The sequence below is a fragment of the Anser anser genome (assembly GCF_964211835.1).
Source record: "Anser anser genome assembly, chromosome: 5".
In the NCBI taxonomy this organism is placed as follows: domain Eukaryota; kingdom Metazoa; phylum Chordata; class Aves; order Anseriformes; family Anatidae; genus Anser; species Anser anser.
In genome coordinates this window covers 66,823,328-66,844,438 of record NC_139725.1, presented here as the reverse complement: position 1 = coordinate 66,844,438, position 21,111 = coordinate 66,823,328, and the positions used below count along the sequence as shown (strand labels likewise).

Here is a 21,111-nt window from a genome sequence, read left to right as displayed (position 1 = left end):
GGGAGACCGTCCGCCAGGGTGCCCCTGACCACCTATGCAGTAGCGTCAGGCACACAAAAGGGAGGCCTTGGAGCTGGCAGAATTTAATGTTCTGGAAGTTGGGGGGTGCAGCTGCGTTTGTTGCAGTGTTGGAAGCCATTTAACACAGCACTGGCAATGTGCCTCCCCGTGGTGATTAACCTGTTAAATCCTCCAGCAAGTACTGCAAGTGTCCAAACCCCAAAGCAGCCCCTCCTTCCTCCTTGCAAGACCCAGGAGCAGTCAGGAGGGCCGGGGGACGCCCGGCCGCTGCTCCCCCGGTGCCCGTTGCCGCACCAGGGCCGTGGGGCTGCGAGCGCTGGGCACTGCGGGGGCGCACGGGTCCTGTCTGCGCTGTGCGGCCGTGGGGCCCCCGGGAATTGCGTTTTGATCCGAGTGCTTCTGTTTTCTTAGGTGCGCTTTGTTTCTGATTCAGGAAGACACTCAGGCATGTTTACAAACCATTGACCTTTGTGAAATTGAAGCTCCGCGTTCTCCACTTAAGTAGTTTTAGCAGATCATAAGCCACTTCTCACAGCATCTCTATTTATATGCGCCCGTTTTAGCATGGCTTCCAGATGCCTTTCAAGACCTGTGCCAGCTATTTCCTCATCCTTCATCTCGAGCAGGTGAATATGACCAGCTTCTGGACTTTTTTTCCCCACCACAAAATTGCATTTGCAAAGACCTTGAAAATCTTCTGCTGAGGCCTGGAGGGATAGAATGTGCAGTCAATAGCTTCTGTCATGACCTGAGTGATGACAGATTATGGCTGAGTCAGGCACCGTGTTAGCAGCTGGCTCAGACTAGCCGGCGGTGTGCCGTGTTCAGTTTTCCCAACGTGCTCACTGTGTGCGGCACCTACAATCCAACAGACTCAGATTCAGTGGAAATCATTTGCTAATTAATTACGGCATCCTGCTGCTTCCCTTTGTTACTTAGTTCACAATATGAAAATGAAACTTGTAGCACTGGACACATCAGCAGATGCTACACTAATCTGCTAAGTGTATTGCTCCCAGTGAAGACCGGGGAAAAAAAGTCAGCAAGCCATACATCGGGAACAGGAAGCATTTCAATCTGATGTGCCTGCCATTTCCTTCCTGTGTCCCTGGATCAACTCCAGGCAGAAATTTCAAATTCATTAGCTGTTTACGTGACCTCGATTGGTTACTAGAAGCAATGGGCGGTCGTTTACATTCGTAGCACGTGCACCTCGGGGCCTTTGACGCAGACATCGGAGCTGCTGCTGCTGAACCCCGCAGGCGCCTGAGCCCTGGCCGTGCGGGGGCAGGGCAGGTGTGACAGTCCTGGGTGCGGGCGGATCCAGCCCTGCCACCCCGCGGGTGCTGGGGTGCCCTGGGCACACCGCAGTGACAGCATCCCCCGGGGCCGCGTCCTGGTACCCAGGTGTGGTGCTGGGGTCTGCCCGTGTTCCCTTGCCCAGCTGAGCGTGGCGTGAGGGCACATCCGTGCTGTTACGCAGCGCCCAGGGCTGAAGTCTGTGCTCAGAGCATGGCTTCGCGGAGCCTGGTGCAGAGGCCAGAAGCCCTGTGGGATAGACCTGGCACGGGGAGAAAGGCTGCGTTGTTGCCCATCACATCAGCGCTTCTCCGATGAGCTTGCCAGGGCAGAGGTCTGCAGGAGGTGGCAAGGACAACTGGTGTCTGTCACACAGCTCACCCTGGGGGCTGCTTTTAAAGGGCTTGGCTTCGGAGCTGGGCTCGCTGGGAGCCGGGGGGCTGGTGGTGTCAGCCTGCACCTGCCCGAGCTGGGGCGGGTCCCGAGAGGAGGTGCGCACCAGGAGGGGGCCGATGTTGTTGCTCTGGGGAGACACATTTCTAGCGCCTGCATGGCAGTGAGCCATGGAGCCCACTGTAATTCATGGTTACATGTTGTAGACGTTGAATAACTCAAATTGAAGAATCTACTAAATGAAACTAATCTAAACCTTGAGAGCCTTTTTTACTTGAACCGCAAGCATCCCATGAGGAGCTGGGGTGTCCCTATCTTTTTTCAGTAAGTTAAAGCAGTGCATACTTTCAAAGGAAACTAGCATTTGTCCATTTGTTTTCTTTTTCTTCTTTTTTATGTTTTTAAGCAAGGCATGAGAATCAGGCAATGCTTTGCGGAGCTGATGAGGAGCCACGAGCTGTGCCGTGCTGCTGTCGGTGCGAGGCGCGAGGCGTGCTGGGGAGGCAGGGGGCACGGGCAGCCACCCAGCTGGGCCAGGCGGGGAGCTGACCGGCTGGGAGCCGTGCTGGGCCTGCTGGAGAGACGTGTCTTCTGCTGGTGGCTCTCTTCTAAGCCACCGCATCCTGTGGATTCAGCCATCTCCCCAAATATCTCTTCCTTGGTCACTGGCATGACACAGCGTGCGATGCAGAGCATCTTCATGAGGAAGCACTCCGCTGGCTTTCGGCAAGGTGGTGAAACACGCCTGGACTGACGTCCATCCTGAGCGGGGCCGGGTGCCCTCCCTGCGCTGAGGAGCCGGGCAGGCTGCAGCACGGGCCCGGCAATTCAAAGCCAAGTGCAGTTTCTGTTAATTGTAATATCCTGTGCTGTTCTTCAGCTGCAAATATCAGTACATCTTTGTGTGTCACACAGATTTTAGAGCACTTGTGAGCACTTGTACAGACACATAGCTTTATTTTAAGCTTTGCTTGCATTTATATTACAACTTACATGACACTTCTAAAAAAAACCCTTGCGAATGATAAGGAACAATTTGACAAGACTAGTTGGGCACTGGGCAGCAGCAGGGACCCCACAGCCCGTATGGTTTTCATTAGGACATCTCAGAGTGGAGGGAGACACCCTCGTGGGGCTTGGCCATGATCAGAGGGAGCCATACACCCACTTTTCTCTGCTCTCCTCCTTTCTCCCCCAGTGCTTGCCGACAGGAGTTTCTCGCACTGCAGCACAAGAGATCCAATAGACTCGATAGGATTTTAGAACCACCATGCTGGTGCTGGCTCGGCCCCATTTCTGGGGCATGACCTTTTCTACCAGGACCATGGGAGGAAAGCAGACCTGAGCTTTGAGGGCAGTGTGGGACATGGAGAGCTCCCCTCCAGGCCTGGCTGCCCCAGCTGGGGCTGGGGCCTGGGGGCTGCTCTGCTGCTGTGCTCTGCTGAGCTGCCTGCAGCACGGGACGGGATGGGATGGGACGGGATGGGACGGGACGGGACGGGATGGGACGGGACGGGACGGGATGGGATGGGATGGGATGGGATGGGATGGGATGGGATGGGATGGGATGGGATGGGATGGGATGGGACAGGATGGGGTGAGATGGGACAGGTGCTACCTGGGGGCTCTGGACTTGCCCCCACCCCATGCCCCTGCCTGGGGGCACATGAAGGAAGAAGCAATCACAAGTGCTTTTCTGTGGTCAGGTGTCCCCCTCCCCGAGTGGCAGCCGTGGGCAGCACTGGGCTGCCTGCCGCCTGTGCCGCCCCGTGTCCCGCTCCACAGGGAGGTTTCGCACATGGGAGCTGCTGACGCCTGCTTTGCCCTGCTGCAGGTTGTTCAGCATGCTGCGCCTGTGCTGGCGGATGGGGATGAGTGGGATTCCCGATCGCGGCCTGCTCTCTGCCAGTTCTGCTGCCAGACGCAGCCGCCCTCAGGGTGAGGAGCCCTTTCCACAGGGGGATGCCTCGCTCCGCGGCGGCAGCGGCACGCGTCTGACCGGGCGGCCCTGCAAAGAGAAGTTTGTCACAGATCAGTTGCACTTTTCTGCCTTGTTTGAGGACATTGTGCTCTCATCCCTTGAGCTTCAACTGCTAGGAAACTGGTCTCAGCTGCAGCTTCGAGGTGAGGAGCTCCCCAAGGGGGCTGCTGTGGAGGATGCTGCTGAGGAAGGCTCTAGGCTCCGTGTGCTGGGAGAGGAGGGACAGATCATGGCGCACACAGCACCTCTGCCCAGACAAGTGCTCCACGTGAGGGGAGCAGCGTTTGGCTGGCAGTGCCACGCGTCGCCCTCACAGCACGACTGTGCCCACGCGGAGCTTCCTGTGGTCGGGGGGTCTTTGGGCACAGCGCAGGGGCGGCAGGCCCGGGGGTGCCCTGCCATGGGCTGGGGCTCCCTTCCCCCGTGTACGTCCCACAGGCTGGGGCTGCCATGTGCCCCACTCCCACCCCATTGCTGTTTAGGGGAGCAGCTGCAGACTCAAAGCAAAAGTGTTGTTTAGACCAAAGGAGCTGAGATCCTTATGCCACTGACCTGCCCTTGGCCAGGGGGTGTCCAGAGGGCCTGCAGAAAGGGCTTCCTCACCCAGCCCAGTGTGGTGGGACACTTGCGAGCACGTGCACAGCTTCTGCTCCCCGAGGCATTGCTCCCCAGGAGCTGCCCCTCCTGGGGTCGGCCATGGCTGTGTCGCCGTGCTGGCTGTGCAGGTCCGGGCACCCGGAGGTGGCTGAGGGTGCTGGAGAGGGCAGGCAGCCCTGGCAGTGGGCTCTGAAGGGGGAGTCTTCAAGCTCTTGAAGCTTGCTCGACTCCTGACACTTCCTTGTCATCCTTTCTCCAGCAGCGAAATCACCCACTGCCCGTCCGTGGGGCGCCGGCTCCACGTTCTCCCTTTGCGTCTGTCCTGCACTCAGCACTCGGCACAGACCCTCATCGCAGATCGCCAGAAGCTGAAGCCTCTGTCACCCGCCTGTCAGGGCAGTCAGCAGCTTGTCCCCCCGTCCCGAGCCGCCCATGGCTGCGGCCCTGCCGAGCCTCCTGTGCCGTCACGCACCGAGCAGCCGGGCAAGCGCTCACCCCTGCCTCCAGCAGCTGCCCCCAGTCCCTGCGCCAGCTCCGCGGCGTGGCCGAGTGGGGCTGGTCCTGTGGCCTTGCTCCAACAGTAGGTTGTTAAGTAAGGCCATGGCTAATTGTCTTGGTGTACATTAATGGTCTGAGCAGTGCGCAGAGTTTATGAGGCTTAGCTGAGGTCCAGCCCAGGGACAGGCTGTGTGTCAGTGCCCTGGCAGGACGGGACGGCATAGGGCACCTGGTGAAGACGTGGTTGGTGTTGGTGTGTTTGGCAATAACCCCCCTGAAGGGGCAGGAGAGCGCCGGCCTCATGGCTCCATCAGCAGGGGGGGCAGCAGCGGCAGCCCCGGGGCCTGGCCGTGGGCAGCGCTGGTGTGGTGGTGCCTCCTGGACACAGTGCGGGTCTCAGGTGAGAAGCCAGCTGTAGGAGGGATCTGTGCTTGCTTCCACCCCAGTCAAACTGAGGCAGCACTTCATTTACATTGCCACGTGCACCCAGAGTGATGGAGGGCTGCTGGCACAGAGTGTTTCACTGGCTCAGTTAGTCAGAAGAAGGCTGGGAACTGGGAGGCTGCTTGAAGCTGCGCTTGCTCTCAGATAAGTTGTCCGTGAAAGCAGTTGCAGGATGGCGGAGAAGGGTTAGGTCCTGTCTGGCACAGGAGGCGAGTGACCCAGGAGTTACGGAGGGCAAAGAGGGTACCTGCGGGGCTGGCCAGCGGCAGCAGCTCTGCGAGGGGCTGCGCAGCATAGGGAAGAGGGTCACTGTGGGTAGGCTTTAAGTTTGCGTTTGCTTATGTCGCTGTTTTGTTTGTAACAGTCTTTCCAAACTTGTCATCTGAAGCTTTACCCTCTGCTTTACTTAAATGCACCTTGCTGACTTTGTTTTAATCCTGCGTAGCTCTGAAAATGAACTTGGCTGAATCTGAGAAATGCTGAGCGCATTACTTTAATCACAGCTACAAATCTAAATGAGCTGTATTGTATTAGCAAATCTAAATGAGTACGGTGTTCCCAAGCCAGGATTGTTTGGGGACCTCAGCAGTCAGGCCATGGATGCTGCTAAGCTGCAAAGTTCATCTTGAATCTGTGTGCGCCAGATCCAGGGTAAAAGAGAAAATCCTGCCTGGAACGGGTGGGCGACTGCAGCGGTTGCTCAGGGAGGTGGCTCCGGGGGGTGGTCCCCAGCGGGCTCGGGGTGTTGCACAAGGTGGGTTATTTGTGCAGAGCTTCCTTAGCCCATGGTCGTTGTCAGAACTGTCCTTTAGTTCTGTTTGCACCTGCAGAACAACCCCGATGTACAATGCTGACACAAGAGGTACAAAATTTAACCCACAAAATATATTTAAACGCTGCCCAGGAGGTTTGCTTTCTGCTACAATTAATGCAAAAAATTATCCCCAACAGAGTGCAAAAGGTTTCGTTCTAAAGTTTTACAGTTTCTGACAAGAGCAGGCTGCCTCCCGTGAGGTTAACGGAAAGGGGAAACAAATTTAATAGGTGCATTTATAGCCCAAGAATGGCCAGTTTCCACTGGAGGAGTCCCGTATAAATTGGTGCCACGTTGGATTGTATAGCGAGCAAATTGCACTCTCAGCTGACTGTAAAAAGTAAATTTGTTTTTATATCCTTTTCCAGTTGTCAGATAAATAGCAGTTCTCTTCAGCAAACGTTGCTGGTGCGTGGCAGCACAGCGGACGTGCTGGCAGGTGCCAGGAGCTGGGCTCCCCTGCTCGGAGGCACCCTCCGCCGGGTCCCACGGGAGGGAAGCCCAGGGTGCCGGCAGGGCGGCGGGGAGCGCTGGGAGCGAGCACCGTCTGCCTGAAGCCGGCAGCACGCTGAGCACGAATAGCTTCACTCATCAGGAGGCCATATGTTTGGAGATTTCACCGGGGGGTTTGGGATGGTTCCCAACACTGCAATAACAATAGGCTCTACCTTCAGTGGCATATTCATTTTTGAACTTAAATCTGACAGTTAAAGACTTCTTTTTTAATTTTATGTTATTTTCCTTAATGAGGGCTTACTGGTTATAGTCAGTAGTCATGAGAAATATTAGCAAAAGAGAAAAAAAAATAGTGCTGAAAGGCAGGTTTTAGGGACTGGTATTTTCACTTACCCTTCCTGTGCCTTAGGTTTGCATGGCAGCGTGGATTGATTATAGATAGACTAGACAACAGGAGATGTAATTATTGTTGTAATATTAAATACCTTTAAATATCTGTGAAAATTCAAGACCCCTGCATATGGTTAGCTGTGAAACTTTTTTTACATTATTTTTGTTAGTACACTTCTAGGATGATGATGTGTCTGAATAATCTGATCGGTGTATGAATTGTTTTAGCAATCCCAAAGGAAGCTGACTGCTTCATTTCCATTGTGGAGTCCTGCTGAAGACAGTTGCTTAAAACTGAGCCGTTTTTCTCCTGAAACTCATATGTATTGCTCAGCAGGACTGTGTTTCTGCCCATGCTTCTCACTTTCGGCATGGAGGCATACCTGGGAATATACCACCATCTTCATCCACCAATGGGTACTGCGGTGAATGTGCTGTGACAAAGGGGCGTTCAGAAACTGGTAGCATTGCACTTGTGGAGTTTTTAGCAGAGTGACTGATAGACGATTTCATTTAATTGGTGTGGGCATGGTTGTTATCTTCCTTGTTTTCATACTCTGTGAGGATCCTGGATCTACCAATGTAAAAGATAAGGCTAATTGAACTGTCAGGGTTTCTGGGATAAGAGTGCGGCACTGCTGTAGCATCAGGGAAAACAGCGATACTCTAAAATTAGCCCATGTTCCACTTTTAGTAAGATCGCTGTTGGTTTTTTTCCTTTTTTTTCTCTTCCTTTTTTTTTGTTTGTTTGCTTGCTTTATTCACATTTTTGTTTGTTTATTTTTTTGAATGACATAAAGTTATTTCCTTCTGGGTTTATTCTGAAAATAGCATTAAGAGTTTAAATGTTCAGTAGAAATTGTTATAAACCTATTGAATGATTTAGAGGCCACTGAGAATTTTAGGTTAGCATGTAAAGCACACATGAAACATCCCTTCTTTCCAATATGCAAATGGCATTATCACAAAGTGGCTCTAGATCATGAGGTCAAGAGCATCTTTGGAAGTTCAGTGTCTGCTTCGCAAGTCTGCGGATGAGCTCTAGCAGGAGGGGCTCAAAAGGCACCACTGCTGCAACGTGTGGTGCCACCAACTGCTTCCGAACCGCTTTGTCATTTGCATATAAATGTGTACATGTCTGTATGTATATGTCTGTATCCATATGTATAAAAATCTCAGTTGTTCTTCTGGAAGGTACTGTAGAAGCTCTTATGTCAGGATATGGACAATTATAAAGACATCTGGTAGTAAGATGGGAAAGAAAGACTGTTATATGAACCTCAGTTTCATGATTTAACCATAGATGGCTTGTCTTTCTTTTTTTTATGATCTTACTTGCTAATCTTGCGGGCATTAACAACCATTTTTTCTTCCTTACAGGCTCGTGAACCTAATCTACAATGGAAAAACTGCTTTTGTTTCTGCTGTTCATTGGCGTAGCAGTGAGAGCTCAGATCTGCCCAAAGCGCTGTGTCTGTCAGATTTTGTCTCCGAACCTTGCGACCCTTTGTGCCAAGAAAGGGCTCTTATTTGTTCCACCAAACATTGACAGGAGGACCGTGGAATTAAGGCTGGCAGACAACTTTGTTACAAACATTAAAAGGAAAGACTTTGCCAATATGACCAGCCTTGTGGACCTGACGCTGTCCAGGAATACAATAAGTTTTATCACACCTCACGCATTTGCTGACTTGCGCAATTTGCGGGCTTTGCATTTGAACAGCAACCGATTGACTAAGATCACCAATGACATGTTCAGTGGACTCTCCAATCTTCATCACTTGATACTTAACAACAACCAGCTGACACTGATTTCTTCCACAGCTTTTGATGATGTTTTAGCTCTTGAGGAATTGGATTTGTCTTACAACAATCTGGAAACCATCCCCTGGGATGCCGTGGAGAAGATGGTTAGTTTGCACACTCTCAGTCTAGACCACAATATGATTGATCATATTCCTAAAGGGACCTTCTCCCACCTCCACAAGATGACCAGGTTAGATGTCACGTCTAACAAACTGCAGAAGCTACCGCCTGATCCTCTCTTCCAGCGAGCTCAGGTACTGGCAACCTCAGGAATTATCAGCCCCTCTACTTTTGCGTTAAGCTTTGGTGGAAACCCGTTGCATTGCAACTGTGAGCTTTTGTGGCTGAGGCGTCTTTCCAGGGAAGACGACCTGGAGACATGTGCTTCTCCCCAGCTCTTGTCTGGCCGGTACTTCTGGTCAATCCCTGAGGAGGAGTTCCTGTGCGAGCCTCCCCTCATTACCAGGCACACCCACGAGCTGAGGGTGCTGGAGGGCCAAAGGGCAGCACTGAGGTGCAAGGCCCGGGGGGATCCAGAACCAGCAATTCATTGGATTTCACCCGAGGGCAAACTTATTTCTAATGCAACGAGGTCTGTGGTGTACGACAACGGGACGCTCGACATCCTCATAACGACGGTGAAGGACACGGGCTCTTTCACCTGCATTGCTTCCAACCCAGCTGGGGAAGCCACACAGACGGTGGACCTGCACATAATTAAACTCCCTCACTTGCTGAACAGTACTAACCACATCCACGAGCCTGACCCTGGCTCCTCGGATATCTCTACGTCCACCAAGTCAGGCTCTAATGCGAGCAGCAGCAATGGGGATACTAAAGTCAGTCAAGACAAGAAGGTGGTCGTCGCTGAAGCAACATCGTCTACTGCTTTGCTGAAATTCAATTTTCAAAGAAACATACCTGGAATACGCATGTTCCAGATCCAGTACAACGGTACTTACGATGACTCCCTTGTTTACAGGTAAGGCAGAGCCAGCCCGGCCCGGCCCAGCCCGTGCCCAGGGCCCCTCCGAGCTGGGTGCTCTCCGCTCCTCCAGCGGCTGGCGGCGCGAGCCTGCTGCAGGAGTAATGTGGTGTTCAGCTCGCAGACAGGGCAATTGCTCTGAGTGCTGTTATTTTTGGTAATCCAAATGGACTCTAATCCACTAAAGTAATCTGATTAGCAAAAGGATTGTAAAGTTAGATGAGCTAAGTGGATGTTAACACTCTCAGTTTTATGAAAACACAGGGAAAACACTGCCCGTAAATGCGTTCCTGTGAGCGCGCCCTGGCTGCTGTGGCAGTGCCCGTGCAGGAGCAGTGCGGGGATGTGCTGTGCACCCTGGGTGGATTTGTTCTGAGTCTCAGCTGTAACAGTCATACCTTTCAAAACTGTGTTTTTCTTAATTTCATCTATGTTTTCGCAATGGTCTTTCTCAAGAGGGGCTCTGCTGAGCAGAAGCCGTGCAGGGGGAGCGTGGTGCTGCCTGCTGCCGCACCAGAGCCAAGGCAGCGTGGGGACGACTGGAAGGGCAGGACGGGAGGACCGAGGCCCCGGGGGGGTCAGCATGGCTGGGGGCTCCGGCAGGTGGGCTGGGAGGTGGCTCTGGGTCTTCCATGTCTGTTGACGCCAATCTCCTCATCCCCCAGAATGATACCTCCCACGAGCAAAACCTTCCTGGTCAACAACCTGGCTGCTGGGACTGTGTACGACCTGTGCGTCTTGGCCATCTACGATGACGGGATCACCTCGCTGACTGCCACCCGCGTCGTGGGGTGCACGCAGTTCACCACCGAGCAGGATTACGTGCGCTGCCATTTCATGCAGTCCCAGTTCCTGGGTGGGACCATGATTATCATCATTGGTGGGATCATCGTGGCCTCGGTGCTCGTGTTCATCATCATCCTCATGATCCGCTATAAGGTGTGCAACAACAACGGGCAGCAGAAGGCCACCAAGGTCAGCAACGTGTACTCGCAGACAAACGGGGCTCAGATGCAGGGCTGCGGCGGGGTGCTGTCCCAGTCCGTGTCCAAGCAGGCTGTCGGGCACGAGGAGGGCGTCCAGTGCTGCAAGGCTGCCAGCGACGGCGCCGCCCCCTCGCCGGAGACCGGCTCCGGCCAGGACGCCGCCACCACTACCTCCGCTTTGCCTCACGCGTGGACTTCCAGCGCTTCTGCGCCCCAGAAGCAGAAGCGGAAGCCGGGGCCAAAGCCAGGCAGCGAGCCGCAGAGTGAAGCTGTCACGAATATCGAGTCCCAAAACACTAACAGAAATAACTCCACTGCTCTGCAGCTAGCTAGCCGTCCCCCCGACTCTGACAAAGGGGCCCCCACGTACAAAAGAGCACAATCAAAGCCAAGTAAGTTTCTCACTTTGCCGGCCGCCACGTCCAGAGCCAAGCGCAGGCTGTCGCTGGGCGGGGAGCTGCTGCAGTGCCGCTGCCACCTGGACGCCCCGGGCGCGGGCGGACTGTGCTCCAGGCGCAGCCTCTCTATGAACGGGATGCTGACCCAGGCAGACCGCTCTGACGGGGAGAGTGGAAAAGCAACTTTCTCGAGTTCTGAGTGGATATTGGAAAGCACTGTGTGACCTGCCTTTTGTTTTATTTTTTTTTTTAAGTTAAATTTTTTATTTCGGTGAAAAACAAAACACCAAATGTCGTGTGAAACTCCATCTCCTAGGGAATGGGATTTGGAAGTCCACTGTTGTCTCGCTGATTAATGGCTTGTTCACGCGGGGTTCTCTATAAGCCACCCAGTGCACACAGGGTTTTATTTAGTTTCCATTTTATTTTATTTATTATCAAAACTGAAGGCAACATTGAGAGATTAAAAAAAAAAAAAAAGAAAAAAATTAAGGGGTGAAAAAAGCATGATACAGCACCAGTGCCTTCCCTACTCTAGGACTGGCTTCCTGGTTCTGCAGTAGCAGAAAACACAAGAGAGAGTTTTCACAGAAAAAGCCTTTTATAAAGGAAATGAAATTTCCTCCAAGCTAACAAATAACCACTTCTGGATCAATCAGTAAAATATTTTTTAAAATGGTCAGACTGTATATTTCTTTTCCGTGACAATGGTGTTGCCTTTGTTTTTAGGCAGATGCTGTACAGAAACAACAACATTGTGTTGTTATCTTGTGTAAAATAAAATACTCACTCGGTACACCCAGCCGGCCTCACGGTATCTGCCCGCCCGCAGCCCTGCCCGGGGCGCGGACAAGGAGGAGGAGGAGGAGGAGGAGGAGGAGTGGGACAGGGGAGCACTGGGGCAAGGGTCCCCCTCTGTCCAGAGCCGGGGTGTCAGTGCCAAAGCTGGGAAAACTGCCGCCTTTCAGCAGCAGCACCCAGGGCCAATACCTGACCAGTTGCTCCCAGCTCGTGCGAAGCTTGGTTTGCTGCATGGGAATTGACTTTGTCGAGCTCCAAGGAGGGCGCAGGCAGCTCGGGATGGCGGGCAGCGAGCCCGAGCGGAGCAGCAGGTGTGGGTGCCGGGGCCGCGTGCCGCTGCGGGAGGGCAGCAGCGGGCTCTGGAGCCGCTCGGCGAGTGCCGAGGGCAGGGGTGATGGTGGCGACCCGGTCTGGTCTGGGCCTTTGGGGGCCCGTTTCCTCTAAGCGCTACAGTTTGCATCAGGCCACCATGCAAAGACAAGCATATGGCAGTAAGTGGTAACAGTTGAAACACCCACGTTGTGAGGATGACAAATGTGCTGCTGCTGCTCTGCTCATTCTAAAGAAAATTTAACAATTACTATTAATTAAACTTGTAAGGTCATTGTGTTTAAATCAAAGACAGTTGAACTGAGCAATTTCAGTGCATTCTCAGATGCTAAATACTGGTTTTAATATAGGCTTTGTGACCATTAAAGCGATACAATAGTTAAATTTTATACCCCCTGTGCTTGTGCTCGAAGGAAATACAACCCAAGCAGATGCTTGAAGATGTCCTGGCTCTAAGCCAGCGCATCCGTGCAGCGGGTCAGCCCCAGGGCTGTCGTGGAAGGGGGCTCCTCCTCACAGTCCTCTGGGATTCTGCTGCCGAGGTGCTACGGCTCTGCCCTGGGGCGTGCAAAACCTTCTGTGGGTCTTGGCTGCGGTGTGCCGCTCCCTGCTTGGGCTGTCTGTCCGGGAGGCGCGGATCCTGGGTGGGGGTGGTATAAAGCACACGAAAAGAAGAGGCTGTTTCTTTTTTAGAAAGCCCTTTCTCTTCTTTGGAAGTGCGGAGACCAGAAAGGAAACGAAGCCTCAAAATTAGAATACCCGTTTCCTGCTGGAAAAGCTAAAAACATCCCTCCAAATTTCTCTGGAAGATCACGTTCTTCTAGAGGGGATGTATGCACATAAATTAGCCAGTAAAATAGCGCACCACCAGAGACAGTGATATATTTGTCAAAGTGATGGTAGTTTGAAAATGAAGGCATTGTCAAGTATGGGAAAAATGAGTACTTAAGTGCTCCATTGAGGAGCTGGATCTCTGCAGGTAGTACCTTCACTTTATGCTTGGGTAAGGAGACAGCTCTAAAGGTTTTCTGCTGAGGTACTTGTTTTAATTGTGCGTTTTAAAAACATCAAATGAAAATGCTTTATATGTTGTCTAAAATTGGACGTGTGTCTAATGTTTTGTGAAGGTGCTAAAACATTAATAGCTTCTGGGGGCTTAGGGGGTTTTATTTTCATATTTTTAATTTTTTACTCTAAGGAATCGATTTTCTAAACACTGAAGCTGAGTATTCCGTCCACAATGCATTTGTATAAGCAGCTTAGAAGGACCATATGTCACCGTGTTTGATTTAATTCTGTGCTAATATTGCAGGAACAGTTAGACCTGGAAAGCTGAGGTTTCTTCTCATGCAGCTTTCTGTCTTCGTCAGAGATGAGTATCCATTGGGTATGCACTGTGCCACTGCCACTGTAGTAAATGTACAGCAGGACATTTCATTTTATTTGGGCTTGATTCCACCGAAAGCCATGCGAAGGAGGAAATTCTGTCCTTCCTGTTCTGCACAACCAGAGGCTGCCAACAGTTAGAGGCAGAAAAAGTGCTGAGATACTGCTTGATCAGAAGAATAACATTTATGTATGTTTGTTCAGTGACGTTCTGGAAAATTTTCTAGTTCTTCGGAAACAAAAGTGTGCATTTAATGAATCCAAGCCAGGAGTACCCCGCCGCGGGTGCTTGGTGCCAGCACGCTGGCAGGCCCTGGGAGCTCGGGGCGCTGGTGGCGTGCTGAGGCTCACACGGGCCTGGTGTGCTGGGCCCTGCTCCCGGCGGAGCTCCGCCGGCCCGGGGCTGTGCAAGGGGTGTGCGGCACCGAAACCAGCAGGCGGGACCGTGCTGCCCCGGGTATCACCTGGCCTGCAGGTCTGCTGCCTTTTAATGATGCTTCTTGAAAATAGGTTTTACTCCTACTAAAATTTCTGGCACATGCTTCCTCTTACGTCTTTCTAAATACACTCGTAATCCCTTTTCCAGAGCATGGTTGTGCTGTTAAGGAGGTCTGGTACCAATAATGTTTGGATGGAGAAGCAGGGTTTTGTTGGGTAAAAAGGTTGTTGTGTTAGCTTTTCTTTCTGTGCCGCTTTCTGCTTATGTTTTGGACATGTTCTTGACAGTGAATATATGGTACTGCTCAGCTCTGGGTGCAAATGTGGCTTTATTTCTGGCAACGTGTCCTGGTTTGCTTGAAGCCCCCCCCCAGGCACCCGTGCAGCCCCGCGATAGATAACGAGGTGAACGGGGGGGATGCGGCCGCCTGCTGGGTGCCTGGCCGAGGTCCGGCAGGCGGCCGGGGGTGCGGAGGTGCGTGTGGCCCGGCGGGCGATGCCCGCGGAGGGCTGTGGGGTGGTGCCGTCCCCACGGCGGTCTCTGCCCTGTGCTGCTGGCGGCCGCCACGTGGCTGCAGGGACAGGTCCCGTGGTGGCTGGGCAGATCCTGGCGGGGCGGCGGGAGGCGGTGGCAGGGCCCGTTCCCGCACGCTCCCGCTCTGCCAGCGTCCCCGTGGCCGTGCCTGGCGTGTGGCGCGGCGCCAGCGCCTGTCCCGGCGGGTCTCTCACGGCTGGTGCTGCGCCCAGCAGAGCTGCTGGAGGCTGGCGCTGTGCTCGCTGCCGAGCAGAGCTGGTCGCATTTTCCCAGAGGTCTGCTGGTCGCTGCCTCGTGCTCGCACGTTGCGGTGCTGAGTAACGCGAGCCAGCTGCGCGCCCGCGAAGCAGCAGGAGCCAGCCGATCGATGCCGAGCTCTGGTGGGTGGCAGTCCTGCAGGGCCGGCTGTCCCTGGGTCCCGCGGCAGCCTGCTGTCCCTGTGCCCACTGCTCACGTGTCCTTCAAAAAGCACAGCGTAGCTCTTCCTGCGTCGCCTGTAAAACCAGCACCCAGAGCCACAGCAGGCACTGTGCAGGGAGAGGCAGTGGGTTTTAGTCCCCGGTGATTGATCCAACAAGCAAAAGTAATGGTCACGGTTGTTATCGCTTACTATTGCTTCTCTTCTTTTTAATTGGGAGAAACTGGAATCTCAGAGGTCCTGCTTGCAGAGTGGCAACATTTGTCAACCTCGCAATATCTCCAGAAAATTTATTGTCCTGTTCTTTTAAGGTGCTCCTTGTAACAAGTGATGTTCTCTTGTTCTCTTAAAGCAGCAATAACAACAGTAACAGAACAACACAATGCCTTTCCCATGGTAACTTAGTAAGTAATTTTAAGGTAGGTCAAAGTTCTGGTTTAAAAAAACCAAATCAAACCAAAACACAACACAGCAAAATCAATAGGGTCCTGCTTACTGAAAACGTCTCCAGTACTTTGCTTTTGTAAATGTCTTTCTGCACGCCTTCTAGTTCAGCACTGACTGTGACACCAAAACGCGGATTGCCTCTGCAGCTGTGGGCTGTGGCAGCATCTCCTCTCCTCTGTGCAGATGTGCAAGTGTGCGCCTTTGTCACAGGTGTGGTGCATTGGGTGCGTACCATCATTTAAAAAAAACAAAACAACTTTTCCTGTATACAGCTAATGTTTTATTTTAAAAAAACACACAAAAACAACAAAAAACTTTCCCTGTATACAGCTAATGTTAACAGCTAGAGCCTAACAGTGTTCTGCAAGGAAAGCACCGTCCCCATGGCAGTGGCTGTGTTACCTCTCCCACTGTGGGGTGCCCAGGCCCCCTGTTGGGCCGGTGCTCCCGGTGCCCCCAGTAAGTAGCCTTGCTGCAGCACCCCTCTGAGCCCGCGCCCCCTGCAAGTCGGCGGTGCTCACCGCTGCGCCCGCCCCAGGGCTGGCGTGTCCCTCGGGGCAGCGGGGCGGAGAGGGGCAGCAGCACTGACTGTCCCACCGGGGCTGCGGGGAGGTGGCAGCGTTAGGACGTGTGCTTTGATGTCGGATGAAGTCAACGCTGTGAAGTGTGAAGAACAAATGTGCCATATTCTGAGTCGCTCTTTGAGTGTGGCTGGGGCCTTGCTTTCACAGCAGCGCAGGTGTCCGTGAAGCAAAAGTGTGCAGGTTAGTGGGGCCGAAATTGAATGGGTTAAAGCATGTACAACCTGGCATCAGTAATACAAGACCAAGAGAAGGCAAATCCTACTGATCTTGCTGATAGTAAGCTTTTAATACAATTGATTTATTCACAAGAGCCAGGCGTGAAGGCTGCTGCTTTAGCAAGAAGGAAGCTTAGCTTGCAAGGAAAGAAACTAAAAAAGAAAAAAGCAAACATGGCAAATTGCTGGCTGCAGAGAGACCACGAGTTTGAAACTTTGTCTCTGTGGAAGTAAGCAGAATGAGCTCTGCTGCTTTTGTTGTGCTGGAACAAGCCGTGTCCCCCTCAGGCCATTTGAAGTTGTTATTCAATTGATATCAACTTCCCAATTGATAGAAATTAGTAATAACTGATAACAATTGTTATCAGTTGGGAAACTGGGAGGAAGTCCATGTGCCTGCCTTGATGCCACAATGTGCGTCCCCCAGGGGAAGCCTGGTCGGTGCTGGGGGGCACCTCAGGAGGGGCTACCCCTCGCCCCAGCTCACAGAGCCCTGCAGGAGGGTGGCCACATGCTGGAGACAGGAGAGCAGAGGAGGGGATGCATTTCCCTGCTTTTTTCCCCGAGTCTGTAGCTAGAGCAGCGCAGGTTAGGAGCGTGTCCCCAGCACCGCAAGTGCACTGGGAGCTGCTGCCCTCCTGCACGTGCAGCGCACGCGTGCCGGTGGGGCTGCCCAAGCCCGTGGGAGCTACCGGGGGCGCCTTTTGGTGCGGGAATAGTCACGGCATGTCCTGGCCTGACGCGGAGCCTCATGGGCACTCGTTCATTAAACTCCTGGCTTTGCCCTGAAGGCGCTTTCTGGGCTGGCTCAGCACAGCTGCCTAGCTGTCTGGGGCTGCACCATGGGGCCCATTTCCTCTGTCACGTTGAAGCTGCCCTTTAAGGGTGACTTCTGCTGGTGCTGGAGCCCTGTGAGACACTGGGTGAGCCCGCAAGGCGCAGCATTGCTGCGGCCGGGAGGAGCCACAGGGCCACCTCGGAGCAGCTTTGGTCTCCCAGCATCACCGGGAATTTTGTGTGCAAGCCACGCCGTCTCTTCTGCACAGGAAATTTTGTTTGCAGAGGACAGTGAGAAGGAAGATTAAGGGTTCTGGCACCTGCCCTCTCCACCCCCGTGCTCCCTTGGGTGGGGTGGTGGTGGGCAGCACAATGTTCCTGCGGGGTCGGTGGGCAGGGAGCCCCCCAAGCCCCGGCGCTTGGCTTCACGCAGCTGGGAGAGCTGTGACTGCAAGGGCGAACTGAAAGCAGGGCGCCTGGCTGGTAGGTGGGTGCTGGCGTTCCCGAAGGTAAGTGAGGCTGTGGGGCTGGCAGGCAGCGAGGCCGGAGCCCTGCCACGCGTGGCAGTGGCCTCCCCGAGGAGCAGGGGCCCCCTGTGCCGCCTGCTCTCCCTGCTCCCCCCGGCGCACACGGTGCGGTTGCTCACTGACGGGCACTTACAAACCTGCACGTTTTCCACATAGCGACTTTTTCACTTGCATGTAAACCTTGCAAGGGCCAGTGCTGGACACGTGCCCATCCACTGCTTTCTTTTGGTGTTTTCACTTCTGTGCAAACTTCTGAAACTATACCAAGAGTTGAAATCCCTATCGTAGAAAAGGGCTTCACCTCAGAGAAGGCAAAAGCCAATCTAGAAAATGGAAAACCCTCTGATTCTGGAACAATGATCTTTACCTGGTCTTTGCTTTGTGTGGGCGTTTTTTGTTTGTTCATTTCCCTTTTGCAGCAAGGGGCCAGCCAGCACTCCTGCTGCAGCCGAGGCCGGGCGAAAGGCCCGATCCTGCGCTTCGTCCCCTCACTGTCTCTGTTCTGTCTCTTTGCACAGAAGCTGACCCGAAGGACGCCTGCCCTCCTCCGCTCCCTGAAAACGTTGCCACCGATGTTTTTACTCGGCAGAAAACAATACGATTCCATCGCAGTGAAGATTGATGTGTCGAACCGTGCTCACTCCCGTCAAAACTCTTACTTGAAGCCGCGGCTGAAGCCAAGAGGCCGTGGAGGTTGGCTGTGTCGGATAAACTTTCTTCCCCAGTTCACAGATTCCCCATCTCCCATCTGCCACATTAAGTCTAAATACATTTTTTTCTGGTGTCTGAGGTTTTTATAAAACTAATGATGAAAAATTTGGTGGCAACAGCTGCAGTACCGGTCATGTTAAACGTTGCCAGTGGTGAGTTCACAAACTGTAAACATGGTAGCTTATATCACCTTAATGAATAAATGTTTTACTACGACGGAGCTGGCATGTGGGTTGATTCGGAGGGCAGCGCCCGGGGCCGTGACACCTCCTGTGTGCGGGTGCTGCTGCCCCGTGCCCGCGGCCCCGAGCGCGGTGTGGGGCTGGTGCCGCGGTGCTGCCGGTGCCCGCGGCGTGGGCGGGACACTGCCCGCGCCTCTGCCCCTGGTCCCCTCGGGAAGAGCCGCCTGGGTCTCGCCCACCCCAGGGCTGGGAGCGGGGAGGGGAGCCCCTCCTGCCCCTGGGCACCACCGAAACCCCGCTTTTGCACCCGCGTCTCTCTCCTCCGGACGGGGCCCCGGGTGTGCGGCCGTGTTTGGGTGCCCCGTGCTCCTGCAGCACCAGCCCTGGGCGTGCTGCCAGTCCTGTGTCAGGGCAGCCCTCGGGGGGGCTGGGGACTGGGGGCAACTGGGGACTGCGGGGGCTGCAGCTGGGGACTGCGGGGGCTGCAGCTGGGGACTGCGGGGGCTGCGGCTGCCTGTGGCTGCACCAGCGCCTTCGGCACGCTCTGGTCCAGCATGACACCGAGACTTTCCGTCATGGCTTGCTTTTCAAACAAGATGAAGGGTTTTATTTTTCTTCTTTCTCATCAAGAATTCCGTATGGCTTCCAGATATAATTGTATCTTTAGCAAAAAACGCAGTGAATCAACCACACCTTTTAAAGAACAGCCAGTGTAAGTATTGCCGGTGGGGCTGGCTGTGTGGAGGGCAGGTGCTGGTGCTGCCCAAGCACCGCGGCCCTGCCCCATCCCCGCAGCTCCCAGGGCTCTGTGGCAGGGACCGCCGCCAGTGGCAGCTGCTGATGCCCTGTGCAGCTGTGGACACCAGCCCAGATGCCCATCCGAGGGGCTCACCTGGGGTCTGCGGCACCCGCAGGGACAACCACATCTCCCTGGCTCAAGTGTGAGCTGACCCGGGAGCATCAGCAGCCACCGGGCACCCGCTGAGGCTGCCCGGAGGTGGCCAAAGCACAGAAAGCACACAGCCGGGCCGCGGAGCTGCACGGGGCGAGCGGCGGGGGCACGGGCTCTCCCGGGCTGGCGGGGGCCCGGCACTCCAGGCTGAGTGTGTGCAGGAGGCATGGGGCTGGTCCGGCCCCGCAGACCCTGGGGATGAATGGTCAGGGCTTTGTCCAGTGCACTAGAATGCCAGATGGACATTTAAAGAGGAAAACCCATCAATTCTGCTCAGGAATTGGACTCGTTGCTCTTATTTTCATTAAGCATGACCTGGGATCTTTCTGGCACTGCACATAGACTGGATTTTACCTGGATTATAATAACAGCACATATTGCTCTTCCCTTTCCTTACTGCATAGTGTAATTGGGGTTTGAATTCTGGAAAAGGATGAGTCCAAAATAAACTACCTTTCAAAAAAACGTTTGGTGGAATCTGAGTCCATGACATCACCACAGCTCTGACTGCAGACCCCGCTGACTTCCCTGGTGAAGATAGAGGACGACTGGCCTTTCTTGGAGGAAGCAGATGACATCCAGGTCTGTGAAACAGCCAAGCAGCGTGAAACCATGATTCAGAGATGGGGTTATAAGAAGAAATGAGAGGTTGTTTCTTCCTTTGACATTCTGCATTAGGCTGTGCAGCTGCTGAAACCTTATTAAACCAACAAGCTCCAAATTCTTCCTGCAAAGACCGTATCAGCTCTCAGGAGTTCATTTCGCATTAATACCATGTTATTACCCTCAGTCAATGGCTCCAATTTCAAGCTTTCACGCACATAGCAGAGCTGTTTTTCCCTTGCTGATTACTTTTTATGTCCTTTTAATTAATCGTCAAGGTAAGTTCCACCTGTCAGCTCAATGTTAGTTAGAAATCCAGATTTCACTGTGGTCAGATTTGCTGAAGTTGTGAATCAGATTTTGCAAAAAAACCCTGCAATATCTGAAGAGTAGAGCTTGCCACCTGCACGCTGTCATTAATAGTCCTGTTGGTGGGCTAGCAATGGGGGACTGCTTTAGCTTGGGTAGTTTAATAGCATTTCATCCATACATTAAGAGATTAGAGGAATATCAACAAGCAAAAATGACTTGTTAAAGAAAACCAGAATGTGGATACTTACTGGAGAATCATGCCAATCTTCTCTTTTTATGAATCTAGAGATAATTCTGGCCCACTAGCAGCATTTTCTTAGCCCCTGGCGGGTGCTGCACCGGCTGACAATGCGTGTGCCAGCATCGCCGCCTCGGCGGGCAGCAGCCCTCAGCCAGGCTCCGCCACCTCAGGGCCAAACAGCACCCGGTGGGCAGCAGCTCGCGGCTGCCACTGCTGCTCCCCAAAGCAGGTGAAGTGCTTTTCTTAACAGGTTGAGAAAGCTCAGGACAACACTTCTGTAGGTGACAAGGAGGCAGTGGGAACCGGTGGAGAGAAAGACAGACAAGGATGCAGCTGCCAGCCCCCCAGGGCGCACCGGTGGCAGAGGCTCGGGCAGCCCAGGTGCTGGCAGCGTGACCAGCGGCACCTCCGTGCACACCGTGACCAGCAGCAGCTCCGTGCACACCGTGACCAGCGGCACCTCCGTGCACACCCTGACCAGCGGCAGCTCCGTGCACGCCCTGTGCTCCGGGCGTCCCAGCGAGAGGCAGCCGGACCGTGCAGCCTGCCGGCTGCTGTTGCTCTTGCGGTCCTGTGCTGCACCA

The 21,111-nt window shown here is 53.7% G+C and overlaps 1 protein-coding gene across 3 annotated transcripts in view; it reads left to right on the top strand.

The window, feature by feature from the left end:
* The window catches only part of LRFN5 (leucine rich repeat and fibronectin type III domain containing 5), a 57,692-nt gene extending 37,566 nt beyond the window's left edge, over window positions 1-20,126 (top strand). For 2 of the 3 annotated variants that reach the window (XM_083838147.1, XM_083838146.1), the window contains exons 2-3: window positions 8,274-9,681; window positions 10,350-11,556. In XM_083838147.1, the coding sequence (XP_083694273.1) occupies window positions 8,294-9,681; window positions 10,350-11,292 (2,331 nt within the window). In that variant the 5' untranslated portion in view covers window positions 8,274-8,293 and the 3' untranslated portion in view covers window positions 11,293-11,556. Of the gene's footprint in view, window positions 1-8,273; window positions 9,682-10,349; window positions 11,557-18,044 lie in introns of those variants that run through there. The other variant, XM_083838148.1, reaches the window with a different exon arrangement.
* Window positions 20,127-21,111: the final 985 nt, after the last annotated feature.